Raw genomic sequence first — 19,659 nt, forward strand, 5'->3', positions numbered from 1 at the left:
TGCAAGTTAACTCCGTTACTTAATGAATAATCCTTTATGAAAAATCCTTTTACCTCTATTGCGTCCATGATGGTAACGAAGACGGAGTGGACGGAGTTGGTTAACCTTGACAAAGTCGCCACGTATCTTTGCTATACTATTCACACTTCGAACTCCACTCTTTGCAATGTGGAACAGTAGCTTAACCCGTCAGATCAGCTAAATAAATAAAATATAATTGAAGTCACTTCATTATGGTAAACCTTGCCAAATCTTATAAACTTTCCGGGCTGGATCATCCTCATCCATACGGATTAAGTGACTCGCCCACCGTAACCTATCGAGCTGCATTTTATCCACAACCTGACGGTCATGGTATCGCTCATAGATTTCGTCATTATGTAGGCTACGGAATTGTCCATCCTCATGTGATAATAATAATAATAATAATGGTTGGCGCAACAATCCATATTGGATCAGGGCCTTGCAGTATGTTAGAGCACTTCATTCAAGACCGTAACGGTACACTACAGTAACACTGTAGGAGGCAATGTGGTCAGCATTGCGCTTGCCCGAGATTATTACCCTGATTTGACTCAGGTACTCATTCACAGCTGAATCGACTGGTATCCGACGTCAAATCAGTATACAAATTCCACTGCCACCTGCAAGATTTGAACCGCGGCCTTCCGTATAACAACCCAGTGCTCTAACCACTGAGCTATTCGGTCACCTCATGTAGGGAGCCAAAAATTCTTCCGAGGATTCTTCTCTCGAACGCGGCCAAGAGTTCGCAATTCTTCTTGCTACGAACCCAAGTCTCCGAGGAATACATGAGAACTGGCAAGATCATTGCCTTGTGCAGTAAGAGCTTTGACCCTATGGTGAGACGTTTCAAATGGTCACGCCAATTAACACGAATTGGAAAAATCGTCAGACGGCAGGCAGAGCACACGCCGGTTTACTCGAGAAATCAAGAAGCACCAGCAATTTAGTCAGAGCCGCAGAAATCCGTGCAAACCACTTGCAAGAATCTTTCGGAATAGACGCATCAGTATTTGCACGCTGCAAGGAACTCCAGGATACTGTACCAAAAGCTGCGACATAGAACGTCAAAGTGGTAAAAATGGCTATAAATTCCTATTACCATTACCATTTGCCAGAGCTTCCATGACGGCATTAAAAGTAGAGCGATTCGACGACTGATAAGGAGTCTCAGTATTATCTCAGCTAGTTGCACAATTTATCTTTTTGTCGTCTACGCCAAACCCACCAGCTGCTACTACACAAAAAGAAATGTTCCTGCCGATGACTATGCCGTCATTTCGGGTGACTGTAATAACCATGTTGGCAACAGGCAGATGGCAACCGGTGCCATAGGGGCTTTGATACACGCAGGAAGCTAGCGAACTAATCGTCGAATTTGCCCTCACAACTTTTTACTTGTGGATATATGGTTTATTAATCGGTTGTTTCATCTTCTTACATTTTATAGTAGGCACAAAAGGACACAATTCAACTATATTCTCATAAGACACCGATATTTTCGTACTGTTGCTGATAGCAAAGCCTTTCCCTGCGAAACCATCACACTTCAACATTATCAACTGTTGAAAAAACGCGAGGAACACCTTGAATTGCCGTGAATTAAATGGTGACACGTTCATAAGAAAAGCGAAAAAGTGATCTTACTCAGGCTGGTGTCGACCACTACGAGCATCAGAAAAAATTTGCAAATAAACCAAAAACACAACTGGGATACTCGGGTTTGGAATGGAATATTTGTCGAACACAAAACTCTGTCCGAGTTAGTGTTCAGATGCCTCAGTGGCTAAACCACTAGGCTCTCACAGCGGAAGGCAGCGGTTCAAATCTCACTCGTGACATAGGAATTTGTATCGTGACAGGATGTAGGATATCAGTCGCCTGAGCCAAGTCAAATCGAGGTAATAATCATAGGCGACCGCAATGCTGATCACATTGTCTTCTGCAGTGTACCTCAGTGTACGGTCCTGAATGAAGGCCCGCCATGCACGTTCAATTTGACCTGTCACTTACCTGGAATAGGTCCACAATAGACGCGCCCGCCAGTTAAACTGAAAGCATTCAGGTCCTGCAAATCGCAAAATCATTAGTTCAACTCTGGACCTGGAGGCTTTGCGACAGAATTTGAGATATTTTTGTGTGTGACAATTTATCAAAAATGTTCACCGGCGATGGAGATGCTCCTTCACAGCCTAAATAAACATGAATTCCTCAGTCACATCCGAAATAAATATAGTATGTCTCGCCGGTTGGCCGAATCATTTTCGATCGCCAACTACATCCCATCGACATTACGGTCGCCGATCAAATGCGCATTATTAAAGCGTAACCGACAAACCGAAGGATAGCAGGCCTAACGCGCCATTTATCTTTACTAAACTAAACTCCCGGGAGCGAGTAGAATGGAACACAGCAAGAAAGCACGACCGTTCCAAAGTCGTAAAACGAAGGCAGTCCGAGAACTGTGTCACTACTGACGCAATACACGCGGTTACTAACACATAAATTGATTTGGGGTGTATTGAGGCAAAACCTAATAACAGGAAACTCGTGCGCCGATCATTCTTCAAAGAGTAAAGTTCGGAATATGTCAGGTATATCAAATCTGCTTCGTGTCTCTATCGGTGCTCATAAAGAACGTGTCTTCTAGCCACTCTGCACCGACCTACAGCCCACAATTAGGCTGGTCTCAAGTCGTTAGTCCAAAAGTGCAATGATCACCTCATCCAGCACGATCTCCGGCTGAATCTGAATAAAACCGAGTTTTTGACGACCGATCCTAATAAAAAAGGTACTATCACTGTTAACGACAGCGAATCAATGCCTTACAACTGGCAAAGAGGCATTATCTGTCTCATACATAAAAAGGGAAATATCACACAGTACAACAATTATAGAGGTATCACCTTGCTGAGTACGCTATATAACATATTCTCCACTTGCTAGGCCGGACGACCCTATACGCCCACATCATCATTGGCCCATACCAAAGAGGCTTCACTCCAGGCAGCAGCAGATGAGATTTTCTCTGTGCGGCAAGCGATGGAAAAACCATTGGGATATGGACAACAGTTGCACCATCTATTCACCGACTTTAAAGCGACCTATGAAAGCATAACCAGGGTAAAACTGTACACGACATGAGGAACTCAGTATCTCGATGAAATTGAGAAGACTGACTAGGGTGACCCTGACCAATGTGCGAGGCCAGATAAAAGCAGCAGGATCACTCTCAAGACCATTCGACATCAACAACGGTCTACGACAAGAGGATGTCCTATCATCCGTCCTCTTGAACCTGGCCCTGGAGAAAGTGATCCATGATGCTGAGGTAAATGCAAGAGGTACGATCCTCTTTAAGTCCACCCAACTTCTGGCCTATGCTGACGATATCGACATCATGGGAAGCTTTGACCCTATGCTGACCCTACGCCTCACTATAGGGTCAAAGCTCTTACTGTAGAAGACTATGATCTTGCCAGTCCTCATGTATTCCTCGGAAACTTGGGTTCTTATCAAGAAAAATTGCGAACGAGAAGAATCCTCCGAAGAATTTTTGGCTCCCTACATGAGAATGGACGATTCCGTAGCCTACATTACGACGAAATCTATCTCTCACAGATGATCGTCAGGTTGTGAATAAAATCCGGCTAAATAGATTACGGTGGGCGGGTCACTTAATCCGTATGGAGGAGGATAATCCAGCCCAAAAAATCTATAAGGGCAATATCTATGGTAGAAAAGGAAGACGAGACAGGCCCTGCCTGAGATGGAGCAATGGCGTAGATCAGGACGCCAGGCAGCGATATCGAATTGGTGGACCTCGGTGCAAAACCGGGATGTCTGGAGTTTCTTATTAAGGCAGGCCTAGACCGGATACCGGTTGTTGCGCCGTTGATGATGATGATGATCACTATTAGTGCCAATGACCTGCCCAGAATTGAGTGATTTAAGTAACTCAGATCAACGTTCTCATCCAACGGCGAACTGGACAATGAAATTGCTTCGCATTAGCGTAACTTGGATGAGGTGGCGTTCTTTGTTATCGGCACTATAAAAAATGTCTCAAATTCAAAATCTACCATAGTTAGCCCTGTTGACCTATATACTTTCGAGTGTTGACCGCTTACTGAAGAGAATGAGATTGACTTAGCGGAAATGGAGTCGAAGATGTTGTGTTGGATCACGCTATGATCGCGGCCGAAATGGAAACACCCCATTGGGAAAAACTGAGTTGAGAAGCATCTTCGATGATGCGGTCATATAATTGGCGCTGACAAGAATTTACTAACTAAGATTGGTTTGAACATCAAAGCCAATGGAAAACAACCCCAAGGTCAAACGAAAAGCAGTAGCTTTATACATTAGATGGCGATTTGACAGCCTCTCAACTCTACCTGGACCAAACTTATGGTCGCTACCGAACCAGACAGGCGCCGAAGAAGTAGAAAGAGAAAAGTGCCTCTGGCATTGGTTTTTGTTGCAATACACACCAGATAAACTTTTGTGACTCACAGCGAAACGTTTTCCTTATATCGGGGAAGGAAATGTTTCTGCATCAACGAAAATCATGTTTAATCATAGTTCCAGAATTCTAAACAAGCCAGGCTTGAATGACCATACTTTCTTCGATATTGTGAAGGTTCTTGTCAAAAACACACTCCAAAATTTTGATAACCAAATCGGATGGTGTGTTCCATGTAGAATCAAGTGTGCTATCTTGTCCATCAAATAGCTTTCCTTAATAATAGGATGAAAATCACTGACCCAAATTGTTGGATTTTGCTTAATAGAGATCGTTTGTAGCGTCGAATAAACAAGAATTAGAAATCTTACATTTCTGGGATATGCCAAGCCGGGCGCCAGTCTTTTTCGGACATCCATGGGCAGATATTGGCATTGCCGTATTTATATTTAATTTCACACAGTACCAGGCCTTTTTTTACTCCTTTACGAGCTTAGAGGATCACATCTGTCAATCCTTCGTCTATCTGAGATTTATGATACTCGACTATCCTCCTCTTTGCACTCAAGCTCACACTAAATTGTCAGACAATTTGGAAGAAGTTCTCAAAACTTCTCTACAGAATTTATCTATTGGTGAGCAAAGAAGGCGTTAAGTAGTAGATAACGCACTTTTTGATAAAAGTGGTATTACAAATTAATATCATAAACATCAGCTTTGACTAACTCAACCGTACATACGTATATTTACGTTATATTACCAACATTAAATGTTAATACTAAGCAGCCGATATTGCGAAATATCTATTTTATTTATAGAGTGAAATGTACGATAGGTCCAAGTAAGTATAAATGAATCTTTCATGCAAAAGGGAGAAGAAAACAGAACTGGAATCATTATTTTCTACTAAGCGCCATTTGACCCTGAAGAAAATGTTTTATAGTGTTTTATAATGTGATATCACATCGCCCCGGCCATTACAAAATATTACTCATCAATTCAGTGATGCGGTGAAGTAACGTTGTAATATTAGGATTACCTTCAGTGATGGTGATGTATTGTTACACTTTAAAGTGATATCATTTTTGTAATACCTCATACATCATCTAATCATCTCTAGTATCAAGTCGAATCGTCTACACTGCTTTGCAATTCGACTGTTCGAGAGCCAATTTCAGAATCTCAAAAAAGCTGTTCCTTTACAAGGTGTTTCACAAATAGTGGCCGAGGTTTTTTTGGTGGCACTATTCATACAATATAGGAGACGGCTTTCAAACGATTTATCCCATATTTGTTTATTCTCTTCAAAAGGACGGAACTTACCATTACTATTTGAATTTTCGCGTAACTTTAATCTTGGTTACACCTTCGTGCTTATTTATGAACCAAAACTCCCCAAACTGTAAATTAATTGGATGATTCAGCATACACAGCTGAACTTTATTATGTTGTGTTGTCATTGTTTGTATTAGTCATATTTTTAATCACAGAACGCATATCAATCCCGTATATCAATCCCGACATTTTATATAGCAAGGCAAGGCAAGGCTACCAGATAAATGTACAGCTACAAAGGACTGAAAATTTATTAATTTAATTTAAGACATTGCACCTTGCACAAATCCCTTTTCCTGCTTCGATGTTCGCCCAGAATCTACCGAAGTTCCAATAAAACAAAATTTTGTTCGTATAAAAGACGAAGTTAGATTTTCTAGATAAGATCATAATTTTTCAATAGATAAACATTATCAAGCGAACTTCGTCATTATCTAAATCGAAGTCTTTGTTCGCACCTGGCGATAAGTCTATCGTCTCACCTGCTATTGAGTTTAATTCTGAAAATTTATGAAAACGACCTCAGTTTATATTTGTTATTTGTTTCGTCTATTTCTAGGACAAAGTGATATCTTTCGGTTAAAGGCCAACACATAGTTCTTCACAATGACAGGACTGACGGGAAGTGCGAATTGCATTAAATATGTTTTATTTGCATTCAATTTTGTATTTGTGGTAAGTGATTTACTTTCATTAAGCAATTTATTATTATTAATTTATAAAATTTAACTTTTTTTGTATCTTTCGTTATAAATTTATTTGTGAAAGTTTTAAAATATTACTGCCAATTTGACTGTGTACTTGCTATAAACAACACTAATCTTCGTATTAGGCGGAACATTTTTAACATTCCAATGGATAATTTGTTAATTCATTACACCATTTAGCATTATCTGATGACGGTTTAGTCTACAAATAATATGCTATCTTGATTAGCAGTCGGACTGATCACTTGAAGGCATGAGTCATAGATAGATTGAACCTGAAATTATTCTACAGAAAGATACGAAGTTTTGGAGATGAAAAGATATGAAGTTCAGAAAAATATACTCAAGTGGAAATACAAACACAATAGGAAATGTTAAATGTGCATAAATAAGGAGAATTTTGAGAAGCTTCATAAAAACCCGATGCGTCACTGCTGCTAAAATATCACAAAATCACAAAACGTTTGGTACAGTCCTGCCAGTACCTACATCGGAATAAATATGTTTGCCGAGTGATTCTGCTAGTGTTCTCGGAAGTTTTTGTGCGTCTTTGTCCTGATTATGACAAGATTTGTTCAAATGGCACCCAACGTGGGACTGCATCTTGAATTTAATAGACTTTACTTTTTAAATTCCCAACTTACTCCACTTCATATAATATCTTACGAGTTTATCTGATATTTCATCATACAAGAAGACCTTTTATGAAGGCTGAGGGATATTCCGTCTGAGATCCACAAAAGTGGCCTAAAAACTTTTCATATTATTTTTCGTCTATAGCAAAACAAGCCAACTTCACATCTAGTCTTCTTGATATATCGCTTACAATATGCTGTCTACGTCAATTGTTTATCCCATCGAGATTACCCTTTGGCCAACTCACTGGAAATTTGGAAGTTTTAAAAGAATATACGCTATGAATATATCAAAAAGTTTGTACGTCAGAGCGTTGAACTTAATGCACGATTTGCATTTGCCTGACTGATAGATCCAAATAAATTCCAGAGAAGCCATCGTTTGAACAGATGGATTTGCTTTTAAAGTTTTGTGTAAAAATTTTTTTCTCGTTGGAAGGTGGAAAGGTTCGAAAACTACTGATAGCTCGTGCCATACAATTATGTTAGACTTTTATACTAAAACCTGCTCCCTCTCCTTCCACTTTCCCGGCTCTAAAGCATTGCCTTGCGGTGCTGGATGAGTCCTTTCTTTCTTTCTTTCTTCGGAATCCTTCCTACCTAAACTAGTTCCCAACACTTTTCGTCGCACTCAAGTGGATGTGGTGATGCCCGATAACATCCATGTCTGTTCAAGAATTGCGTCATCTGTAGTTTAATTCCTCATGACTTTGTCGAATCTATCGTCGAAAGTGTGGAACGCTGCTAATATGCATACTAATTATCTTCAGCCGCCATTTCTAATTACCTCTAGCTTAGCTTATTTTCCAGCACATTTGCATATACTGGAGCTGCGTAAAATAATGCAGAACTAAGAAGAAGAAGAAGAAGAATACGCTGGCTTTCTCTTACCCCCCAAAGGGCCTCCTTCATTTCTGCTGTTGGGAGCAGCCTCGTCCATTCAAATAGTTAATCAATAGTATGGACATATCGGTCTATATGAAGAGAGGTCCTACATTGGTTTACCTGACTTTGGAAACAGTATCGACCTCTGTACCTCCAATTGCTCGGGGAATTCTCCTTCTCTAAAGTATGCCGTAACAACTTGGAACAACATGCTTCGTGATGTCCTGGCTGACATTCTCGGAACGATACTCGGAACACCTTCCGGCTCTTATTTTCATTGAATTTTTTTGCCCCTAGAATTTCCTCATCTTCTACCTTCGGCCGGATTTACGTATACTGCTAAAAGCCAGTGCCAGAAGTGTTCATCTTCTGCGAAAAAAGTGTTCACTATATTCTGCAGCAACTAAGTTAGGGCAAGTAATTTGCACTTGCGTTTTAGTGATGATATCAACAACCTGTATGCGTTACCCCATTGATCCGAGTCAGCTTTGATGTATACCCATTCGTAACGATTGGTTTTGCTCTTCATGATAGCTACTTGCGAACTCAGATCGGTTTGTCCTGCACTGGGAGCGCCTCCTTAGTTTGAGATAGTTTTTCGGCATTCCTCGAAACTTTCTCTTATGCACCTTTCAATAATATAGTATCTTCCCGGAGTACCTCCTTGAATATTTCCGCATCAATTTCATTGGTTACTCAGCTCATCGTTGTTCTGTTTATTGGCACTCCTATGTAAGGTTTTGAAGATGATATTCTAATGATCGCTGTTTGTTTGTTTGCCTATCACACGCACTTTTTTCAAAAACGGTTACTCCTATCGATGCGAACTTTGGTGGGAAGATGGGAATTTTAAAGTCCTACACATGCAGTGAATAACTTCGCTCTACGTTGAGTTGATACATGCAAATAGGGGGAGTCAAATCTTTTTTCATGGAACAGAGTCATGTAGGGGATCAAATTATGGATCTCGATTGTAACTTTGCAAAGCTCAGCCCCAACTTACAAAAGCGGAGAATTTGGAAGCTGGAATTCCCAACAAAATCTGAAAATGATCACAAAACTTTTATTATACGGTGTCTTGGCTCCAAAGTATCATACGTTCCATAGCTATATCTGCTCAAATAAGGTTAATAATATAATAGCAGCTTACCATACCATTAAGTGCATGCTAGAATCATAAAATTCTGCAGTGATGCAAGCTATATTATAAAGCATGATACTAGCAAGTTTGTATAAACGCAAAAAAGTTATAGTAAGTGAAAGTTGTGGCTTTTGTGCAAATTTACTACAATCTAAGATTTTGAATGTCAGTATCACACTAAATTGTCTGGCATGATATATGCATATACGATTGCACTCAAATATTCTTATACAAGAAATACTTAAAAACCTCTTTTGCCACCGTCTTATAGGACCAGAGTTTATTTTTTAAATGTAGTTTTTTAAACGCTTGGAAGAAAGAACTGAACAATACGTTTCATTGGTTGATGCCACTGCAAAATTGGCTCCCGACACTAGAAAAATCCGTTTGTTCAACAAAAAACAAACGGTTGACTGACGTTTTCGTCCAGGGCAGACGCAACTCATCAGACGCTGCCTCACCTCTGCTCTAGGAGCAACGTGACCAAAAGTGGCGACAGGTGGTATTCGCTCCATTTATATATAATCGCAAACGCGACATGAGTACGAATTATATTGAAGTGAAATCCGTCTTATGTTCAGACCTAAACTAGACCGAAGTGAATTTTTTGTTGAGGATGGAGTCCTGAGTCCAGCATCCACTTGATGACGGACCCGACCACGAAACAACTTACTTCCTTTCTTGTGGTTCACGGACCAATCATATTGAGTTAAACACCCAAGTTTTTTTAAAGAAACAAAACGTTGACTGACGGTTTCGTCCAGAGCAGAGGCAACTCATTAAACGCTGTCTTATCTCTGCTCTGGGAGCAACTTGACCAAAAGTGGCGACGGGTGACGTTTGTTCGATATTGGCATCGCCCATGGTGTAGTTTTTTGTTTTAAGCCAACTTCCTTTACAGACTCCACTAATTTTTGGAACACCTTTCCAGGGGCCGTAAAGTTTTTATTGTAATATCTGCGTTGTAAGCGTAAGCTTCTTTTTAGAGTTCAATGTTAACGTCACTAAAGTACAGAGATAAAGTTATCACTTTGCGAGAAACCTACCTCCGAATTGCAAATTTCTCCTGCTTTAGATAAAATTCTAATTTGGCAATATATATTATCCATTGTGGCTTTGACTGACTGAACTAACGTAATTATTCCAGCAATAGTTTGTGCATAACGTTGCGATCATTGATTCAGTTAGCCTGAAGATAACTTACGTAAAGATCGTACACCCCAATGTGAAATTAGCAGCAATTTTCCAGTATTTGCTTCACTGGGAATACCTTGCCAATAATTGATCATCTGGTACCATTTTCCCACTTTTCAATAATATCCTCATTTTTTGATAATTTTGGTCACAATCTTATAGAACGTGCACAAAAGGAATATATGTACATCTATAATTTGGCAACACAATCGATCTATTTTTTTGTGTACGTACAAATTAGACTTTTGCACCTATCCTCGAAAATTTCTCGACAATTCATATTTTTGAGCAATTTTTTTGAATTCGACCACTAAGAACTGTTTTGCTTGCAAGGAACCTTGTTCCATTTCGAAGTTAAGAGGACTATCATTTCTCAGCAGATGTTGTCTCTGTACGCAGTCCATCCAAGTCGACAGAGCCATTGCAGGGCGTTAACAGCTCCACAAAGTAAAGCCAAAGATTCTAATTTTTTTTTCTTTTGTTTAACCTCAAGAAATGTTTATTTATTAGGCTCGTTGTTATATATTTCCCTGGTCTTAATTAACAGTTTTTAAACTTCGTTACTACTTTCCTGTATTCGTAGTTAAACTATTTTTCTATGCTCCTTTACTCCTGTATTCTAGCACATCTTTGCAATTTGCCGTAGGTAGACTCCTAGGTTTGCCATATTTGTTCGATAGTTGCCTCGGAGCCGTCCTAGGTCTCCACTGTCAAAAGTTTCCTTTGGCCCTAATGAAAAAGTGGTCACTGACGTAATTGGGAGTGGCCACCATTTTCTCAATAAGGTAATGACCGATCAGGCTGTAAGTTTTTACGTCGTCGTTAGATGATTCAAGGAGGCTAAGCTCTTCTAAGATTTCTTTATAAGTCTCCTCCACAATAACCATGGTGTTGAAATAAAGAATTTGACATCCTTAAAAGGCAGATGTTCAAAGGTTTTCTTAAAAATTAAATCCATTTCATTCTAACACCATTATCCTTTTCGTCATGTTCTATTTTGAAAAATTTTATTTTCAGACGAATCGCGCAAATTTTTCTACTGATGAATTTGAACTCGTTTTCTAAATACTGTATCGACTGCAAAACATCAGGCTTTCTGCTGGAAAATACAATGTATGTCCCCTAGTCATCCACTTCACTGGCGACTCTCTTCAGATGGCAAGTGGGTTGATCACTTCCCGAAAAAGTTCACACAAATCCTCGGTACTGCTTAATGGTCGTACATTCGGTTTCAATCGCATTGTCTGTTCTCCATTTCTAAGTTCGTTGCCAGTTTATTGTATCCGAGATGATGTCCTTGATTTCTGACCAGGTCATTTTCAGGGGCGGATTGCTAGTTCTTCGGTTTTAAGTTGCGCTAGTAATTTCCTTTCCAGTGTCCGGAAAATGTTCCTCTATCTAGCATCAAGAACATGCTCGATGAAAGTCCGTATACTTCAAGCAGAGTTCGAAACTTTTGCGTTATGCGATAAGAATCTTTCGCTTTGTTTCACAGAAATAGGAGTTAAATTATGAGAAATAAAGGGGAAAGGATTTGTAGGTCACAGCTATTTACTTTTAGAGCATAGAGCGTCCACACAATCCCTTCCTTCTTAATGTTCTTTCCCCTTTTATTTACAATTGAACTGTGCTTTAATTTCATTTTCATCATACTGAACCACGTACAAGTGATAACCCTACAGCAGCGGCAGAAGGATATAGACAAACACGAACTTTCATGACATTAGCGGTATTCAGATCAGATCAGATCGAGATTAATTCAGAACACTAACATTATTTAAAGAAGGATCAAAATTTAATAAAAACCTTGTGCTTCTGCTTCCCTTTATCCTTATATTCTTTAAAATCTTCTTACCGATAGCGACTAACATACTTTCTATAGCCGCTGTGCCCCAATTATTTCAGTTGCTAATTTACTTTTTCGTACTACTCCGGATCCAATTAATATCCTAGCTGATCGTCTAAAAGACATTTAGGGGGGTATGAAAAATTTTGCCGAATGCAGGGCGATCTCAACGCCTCAATTTCCTGGTTCCCTTTCTTGTTGCCTTTCACTTTCTTATTACCATCTAAGTGCCGTCAGGTTGCTGTGACTCGAATGTTCAACCGAATCAGTTGCCTCACAATGATTGAGATTGATGCCTCTTACGCGTCAAATTACTACTCACAAAGAGGTGAAATGTCAGTACCGCATAGAATTGAATATCCTGAATATTCAACCTATATACACTACGAGCTATGTATAAATGGAATCATATTGTACCAAAATGTTCTTACATAAAAAAATAGGAAAACCTTTAATACCTGAAGCGCCTAACTTCCGTTTTCCGACTTGTTTGGAAATAATTATTTTCAGACGGACTTTTTCGTTTCTCTTTTTCTTACTGGTCTTGATTTAGTATTGGACTTGTTGATTACTGCAACCTGCTTTCTTGACTTCTAAGCTTATCATGACCCGGCTCCTTTTGTCGATATTTAGGAAGTTGCACAGTTAATTAATGTACCCACCTAGCGAGGAACGCTGTCATTGTACCGTCCCATATTTTGTTGTTCTTTCTGCTGAATGTGATGTGCGTGTTGATCCGGTTCCCACACTGGCGAAAGAGAGCAGTTTTATGGGTAGTGAACTCATCACCCCGACATTTTATATATGGCGTGGACTTAGGGTCTACTCCTTCATGCTTTCTTATAGCGCAAGTTATCAAATTTTCCACTATTGAAACACTAACTCCACCTTAACTATTATGTAAGTGCAACGGGCTCCCTCATCTTTAGCCCAGAAAGTAGGCTGAGATATTTTCTTAATCTCCTTATGTGCTTAGTATGTATCTTCACACAATCATTATACCTGTTACAATAAAGTAATTGATAACCGAAAATTAAATGCCTTTTTTGCCCTTTAATAATAATAATAATCGTTGGCGCAACAATCCATGTTGGATCAGGGCCTTGAAATGTGCACTTCATTCAAGACCCTTTTGCCTTTGATTCTTAAAAATGCGCCGAATTATATAAAAAAAATCAAATGATTACATTAACTTTACACAATTTTATATCTTTTCTCATCTTTTGGACTCTCTTCTATATTTTTGTTAATTAAACCAAACGCTTATTCTAAAGTGCCTATGATGAGCTCGGGTTGTTTAAGTGTTAGAGGCTTGTTTGAAGTGAGGTTCTGACTAACAGGATTCCGACAAACTTAATGTGCCTTTCAAACGAAAAATATGATCAGTAATAGTCTGACTGGAGGATAGTTTGAAACAATTCCTTTCATTACCGGTAATTTGCCATAGGTATTAATTATCCTGTTAAAAAAAATTGACTCTTGCCCGAAGAGAATTTGAACATGAGACTAAAATAAGCTCATGCTGCTCTATTTACTATGCGAACAACGTTTTTCACAATTTTCAAGGAAAAATCTGAAGTTTAGACCCCCAAATATCTTGCATTACGAGGATTTGAGCAGGGTCATATTGATTGTTCCATGCTGAAGGGTCTTGGCAAAGTAGGATTCATTTTTTATCAGACTAACATATAAACGAAAAAAGTGCGAAATGCTGTGCATTGACCCTTTTTTACAAATTTGAGAGTTAAAAATACAGCCTATTACCATTTCATCGCCATTAAGCAGCACCCTCTAGAGAGCCTGCAGCCGCTCGATGGTTAGTATATAATCTCTATCTTAGCTGGTCTTGAGTTCATTAACAGAACGTTAGTTTGTTCTATGCCAATAATGGACTGAACAAAATGGCTGTCGATTGAGAAATGATGGTCACAAGTGTCATAAACTCATTAATATATGTAAGTTTCCAGTGCGCTGTGAGCCAACAGATACTTTATTTACCTGAACTCAACGACAAATACTCTGCAGGTCGGCAAACATAGTATGAACCGAGACTACATCTCCCTCTTCAAACCGAGAAGTCATTTCAAGCGTGCTAGTGCCCGGAAATATTTTCAACATATGCAATCATTCAACGAAAGCCACAAAATCTGTAGAGGTTTCGTTTGCCGGATGAATTTATATCAGAACTGTTTCAACCACATATCCCACCATCAGCCTGTCATCTGACATTGTAGAACACCCCCAGAAAAGGTTTACCTTGCATTCACCGGACTAAAACTCATATATCACAATCTTCGAACACTTTGTACTTGCCCTTTAAAAACTCTCGATCTCTCCTTAAAAATATTAACAACAATGGCAGTTTACGTTGCTGATTATTAACTTAACATTGTTTTAATATTGTATTATACACAACAACTGTTCAAAGATATACGTTTTCTGAAAATGCGCGTCATATCACCTCTGTCACTTCTCTGTTGATAAGTTAACGTTTATTGCTGCCCCTATCGGTCATATAATTTTATTTTCATGAACAAAGAAAATATAATATCTGTACCGCTTTTTGCAACCTAATCAAAAGTAAGACGCCACAAAATTTAGTTAAATTTTCGGATAGTTTAAGTCCAAAGTCTCTGCAATTAGGCCACTACGCAATGACCGAGTTAGTTAAGTATTAACCTCTCGACCTCTTTACTTGGGGTTTAATTCTTGTTTACTCTCATTACTTCTGGTGTAATGACCAAACTTTTCTCAAAGGAGAAACCATACTTCCAGCACTGAACTCTTTAGTGGGCCCATTATTCCATGTACCCATCCCATGGGGGAGATACTCTAAGAATCATCATCATCAACGGCGTAACAACCAGTATCCGGTCTTGGTCTGCCTTAATAAGGAACTCCAGACATTCCGGTTTTGCGCCGAGGTCCACCAATTCGATATCCCTAAAAGCTGTCTGGCGTCCTGACCTACGCCATCGTCCCATCTTAGGCAGGGTAGGCGGCGTCTTCTTTTTCTACCATAGATATTGCCTTTATAGACTTTCCGGGCTGGATCATCCTCATCCATACGGATTAAGTGATCCGCCCACCGTGACCTATTGAGCTGGATTTTATACACAACTTGACGGTCATGGTATCGCTCATAGATTTCCTCGTTATGTAGGCTACGGAGTCGTCCATCCTCCTCCTCAGGGGGCCAAAAATTCTTAGGAGCATTCCTCTCTCGAACGCGGCCAAGAGTTCGTAGTATTTTTTGCTACCCAACCCAAGTTTCCGAGGAATACATGAGGACTGGCAAGATCATAGTCTTGTACAGTAAGAGCTTTGACCATATGGTAAGACGTTTCGAGCGGATCAGTCTTTGTAAGCTGAAATAGGCTCTGTTGGCTGAAAACAATCGTGCGCGGATTTCCTCCTTAGCAGTACGTAACAGTACGTCGTAACTGTTATCGGTTGTGATTTTCGACCCTCGATAGGAGAAATTATCAACGGTCTCAAAGTTGTATTCTCCTATTCTTATTCTTCCTGTTTGACCAGTGCGATTTGATGTTGTTGGTTGGTTCGTTTTCGATGCTGACGTTGCCACCATTTTTTTTTTCTTCATTGATGTGCAGCCCAAGATCTCGCGCCACCTGCTTGATCTGGATGAAGGCAGTTTGTACGTCTCGTGTCGTTCTTCCCATGATGTCGATATCGTCAGCATAGGCTAGTGGCGCGGCCAAGAGTTCGTAGTTTTTTTTTGCTACCCAACCCAAGTTTCCGAGGAATACATGATTACTGCCAAGATCATTGTCTTATCCAGTAAGAGCTTTGACCCTATGATGAGACGTTTCGAGCGAGAGTTTTTGTAAGCTGAAATAGGTTTTGTTGGCTGCCAAAAACCGTGCGCGGATTTCATCATCGTAGCTGTTATCGGTAGTTATTTTCAAGATTTTCACCAGCCTCAAATTTGTAATCTCCAATCTTCATTATTTTCGTTTGACTAGTGCGATTCGACGTTGTTCGTTCTTTTGGTTTTGGCGCTGGCGTTTCGACCATGTACTTCGTCTTGCCTTCATTAATGTGCAGCCCAAAATTTCGCGCCGCCTGCTTTATCTGGATGAAGGTAGACTGTACATCTCGGGTTGTTCTTCCCATGATGGCGATATCGTCAGGGTAGACCAGTTGTTCGGTGGACTTGAAGAGGATGGTGCCTCTCGCATTTACATCGGCATCGCGAATCCCTTTCTCCAGGGCCAGGTTGAAGAGGACGCATGATAGGGCATCCCTTGTCTTAGACCGTTTTTGGTGTTAAATGTTCTCGAGAGTTATTCTGCTACTTTTATCTGGCTTCGCAAATTGGTCAGGATCAGCCTAGTCAGTCTTATCAATTTCGTCGGGATACCAAATTCTCTCATGGCCGTGTACAGTTGTACCCTGGCTATGTTGTCATAGGCGGCTTTAAAGTCGATGGAAAGATGCTGCAACTGATGTTAAAAGTCAGGGATCACCAAAACTGTGTTTAACAAAGAAAAAGTGGCATAATGCACATTTATCATTTTATGTGGTAAAAATGATACTAAGCGTAAACAAAGTAAGCTAAGAAATACTAATTGAATTCACAAGGAATGAAAACATAAACCTACTGACCAAACATAGAAAACAATACCAGCTTCAGTTGTTCTTCCCAAGGAAAATAAATCACAGAACAGCAAAACCTTGGGGAGTTAAATCAGCGGTTTCCTTACCATAAAACATCAGGTGTAGTTGAAATTGAAAGCTATGTTACCCTGCACCCCATCACCGAACTTTTCGGGACCCTAAGTTCGCTATTGAAGCAGCTAGGAGCATTTACACTAGAAGATACATATGTCACGGTATCAGAAAGCGTTAATCCCCTATAATGCAAACAGACAGACGTCGGAGAATTGAGAGTACCAACAATTTAGAAATAGATAATAATATTTAATCGACATAATATCTAACGGTTCGATTACATTTGCCATAGTTTGTTATTTAAATCGTTCAGATCCATACCATTCATTACAGTCAAATTATATTTTTCCAGATCACTGGTATCATTTTAATATCAGTCGGCGTAGCGGTTGCAGCCGTATACGACAACTATACACTTTTCCTGGCATCAAACTTTTTCTCCATTCCAACACTACTAATCGTAACAGGAGCCTTCATCTTCGTTATCGCCTTCTTCGGTTGCTGCGGTGCAATTAAGGAGCATTATTGCATGATCTTTTCATTTTCCGTCCTCCTTGGATTAATTTTCATTCTGGAGTTGGCCGGAGGAATCAGTGGATACGTTCTTCGAAATGATGCTGAGTCACTGATTAAGGACAAGCTTCGTTCTACGATGCTGGAATATAATCAAACGAATAAATTAGATGTTGCTTATCTATGGGATGAAGTTCAAAGAGACGTAAGTACATCAGATTGTGCTAGATATTTTTCATTACTAGTTTTATTTCTATTCCACTATGTTAAACTATCATATTGATGTGCAGCAAAAATCATACACAGGAGCACAAAGGCCTTTGTTGTTGAGCTAATTGAGCACATTGATGACCGAAATGATTCCACTTTTGTTTGGAGGAACACAAGTGGCTGAGAACTGTGGTGAAGTCCCACTTCCACCTCTTAGGTTCCTCGTCTCCTCCATGAGGAGTCGATTATTAACATCCGCCACAGGACCTTCAATAAGCTCGCGACCATCTGCAACTTCTTTCATGATACCGTAGCTTTTGCCGCCCTAACCAGCACGATGATAAATTCTTCCGCGCGTCGATCTGCTTCCAAATTTTCAGGATTCGGCCAAGAATTCACCTGCGCCGCAAAAGGAGGCATTTCTGATAGCGGCCCAATATTCATCAATATTCTCCGATGACCTATTCAACAAGCCTAAGCATTAATCCGACACCGGATGCACACTTACTTCTGGCACACTTACGTTCGAGGCCTTCTCGTTGCTAAGAACATTGAGCTCGATCGGCGGAGGAGCCGGATGGCAGGGGGTCCCTTGAACTAACAGTTCCCTTCCTCCTGCCCCTCTCGTTGGTCAAAAGAATTCCCTGATTTGAAAGCTCCGCAAGACGAAAGAATTCGAGGACTAGCCCGAAGTAATGTGACAAATGGTTCCAGGCTAGCTCTCTGACGATTGGGGGATGTTTAGTTGGTAGTCCGACGACGTACTGAACCGGGAGTCCAACACTGTGTGCGTAAATGCATTCACCTATCCCCCCCCCCCCCCAAAAAAAAAACAAAAAACTCCTGGCTCACTTGCCAAAGTACAACGGCAGGGAGCTTTAAGAGGAAGAGCAGTGCTTCCCAAAGTCACACCATTCTCCTCCATAATAGTTTAAACTTATTCTACAGTCCTCTTTACCTTGGAATCAAGAAGGAAGTGGTTCTAATGGGAAAAAATCAAAACATTCGCCCATTTGAAACATCGATTTCGTCCCCTTTTGGCACAAAACTTCAAAAATAGATTTCAATATGATAATTTAAATTATTATAAATGTATTTAGTTCCCATTTTCTATATTTAGAATTGTTTGGCAGCCTCACTTCTGGCATATTTCTTCGCTTATATTTTGAAACAATTCGATTCCTATTACAGTTCCATTGTTGTGGATTGAACAACTATACGGACTGGCTAGATACTTACCATGGAATTCCAGTAAGTTGCTGCTCCTTCGAGACTGGTGCACTAAATGTCACTTCATGCCAGAACATCGAAGGTAATACGCGTCTTTATGAGGACGGATGTTTGGAAAAGTTCAGCGACTTTATCAGCGGCCACGCCGTAAGTTTGGGAGCAGCGGGTATCGTTATAGCGGTCATCCAAGTAAGTTGAATTTGGCATATCCATAGGAAATAAGTATCCTCCAAAGTTCCCACCTCATTGATGTTTTCTTTTCAGTTTGTTGGTATATTCTTCGCCTGTTACATTGCACGAGAAATAAGAATCAAACATGGAGGAACAGGACCCTTCTAGGATATTGCATATGTAAACTTTAAGTATTTTCTGCTGTAAATAAACAAAATAAATTAGTTAAAGAAAACAACAACCAGATCTAGCTAAGTTTAAATCAGATAAGAATGGATGAAGGAAGTTAAATGCTACCTGGCAATGTATGAATGCCATTCATTCGCAAGGACGAATGCCTCCCAGAAACCAGTATACAAAATGTAAACATTTTGTCGCTACGTTGCAAAGGCTAACAAATAGTTCTACGGAAACGAAAGAAGACCCTCGAAAAGAACATATATCAAAAATCAATTTAATTATGTCCTTTTGGCTTTACATTCGCCTTTTAAGAATAGAATATAGATTCTTCATTGATTGGAGATCTGAACTTTCGGCCAGCCATTGTGTGTGGACAAGTTTTGATAAATTCGCAGAAGGAACAATTATTTACTAAGGACGAGTTTCTC

The 19,659-nt window shown here is 39.9% G+C and overlaps 1 protein-coding gene across 1 annotated transcript in view; it reads left to right on the forward strand.

Annotated features, from left to right (window-relative positions):
* The window catches only part of LOC119651921 (CD63 antigen-like), a 33,516-nt gene extending 14,219 nt beyond the window's left edge, over window positions 1-19,297 (forward strand). The window contains exons 2-5 of the mRNA XM_038055749.1: window positions 6,384-6,499; window positions 17,280-17,645; window positions 18,842-19,069; window positions 19,145-19,297. Of these exons, the coding sequence (XP_037911677.1) occupies window positions 6,431-6,499; window positions 17,280-17,645; window positions 18,842-19,069; window positions 19,145-19,219 (738 nt within the window). The 5' untranslated portion in view covers window positions 6,384-6,430 and the 3' untranslated portion in view covers window positions 19,220-19,297. The remainder of the gene's footprint in view (window positions 1-6,383; window positions 6,500-17,279; window positions 17,646-18,841; window positions 19,070-19,144) is intronic.
* The last annotated feature ends 362 nt before the right edge of the window (window positions 19,298-19,659 follow it).

The sequence above is a fragment of the Hermetia illucens genome, chromosome 3, assembly GCF_905115235.1.
Source record: "Hermetia illucens chromosome 3, iHerIll2.2.curated.20191125, whole genome shotgun sequence".
In the NCBI taxonomy this organism is placed as follows: domain Eukaryota; kingdom Metazoa; phylum Arthropoda; class Insecta; order Diptera; family Stratiomyidae; genus Hermetia; species Hermetia illucens.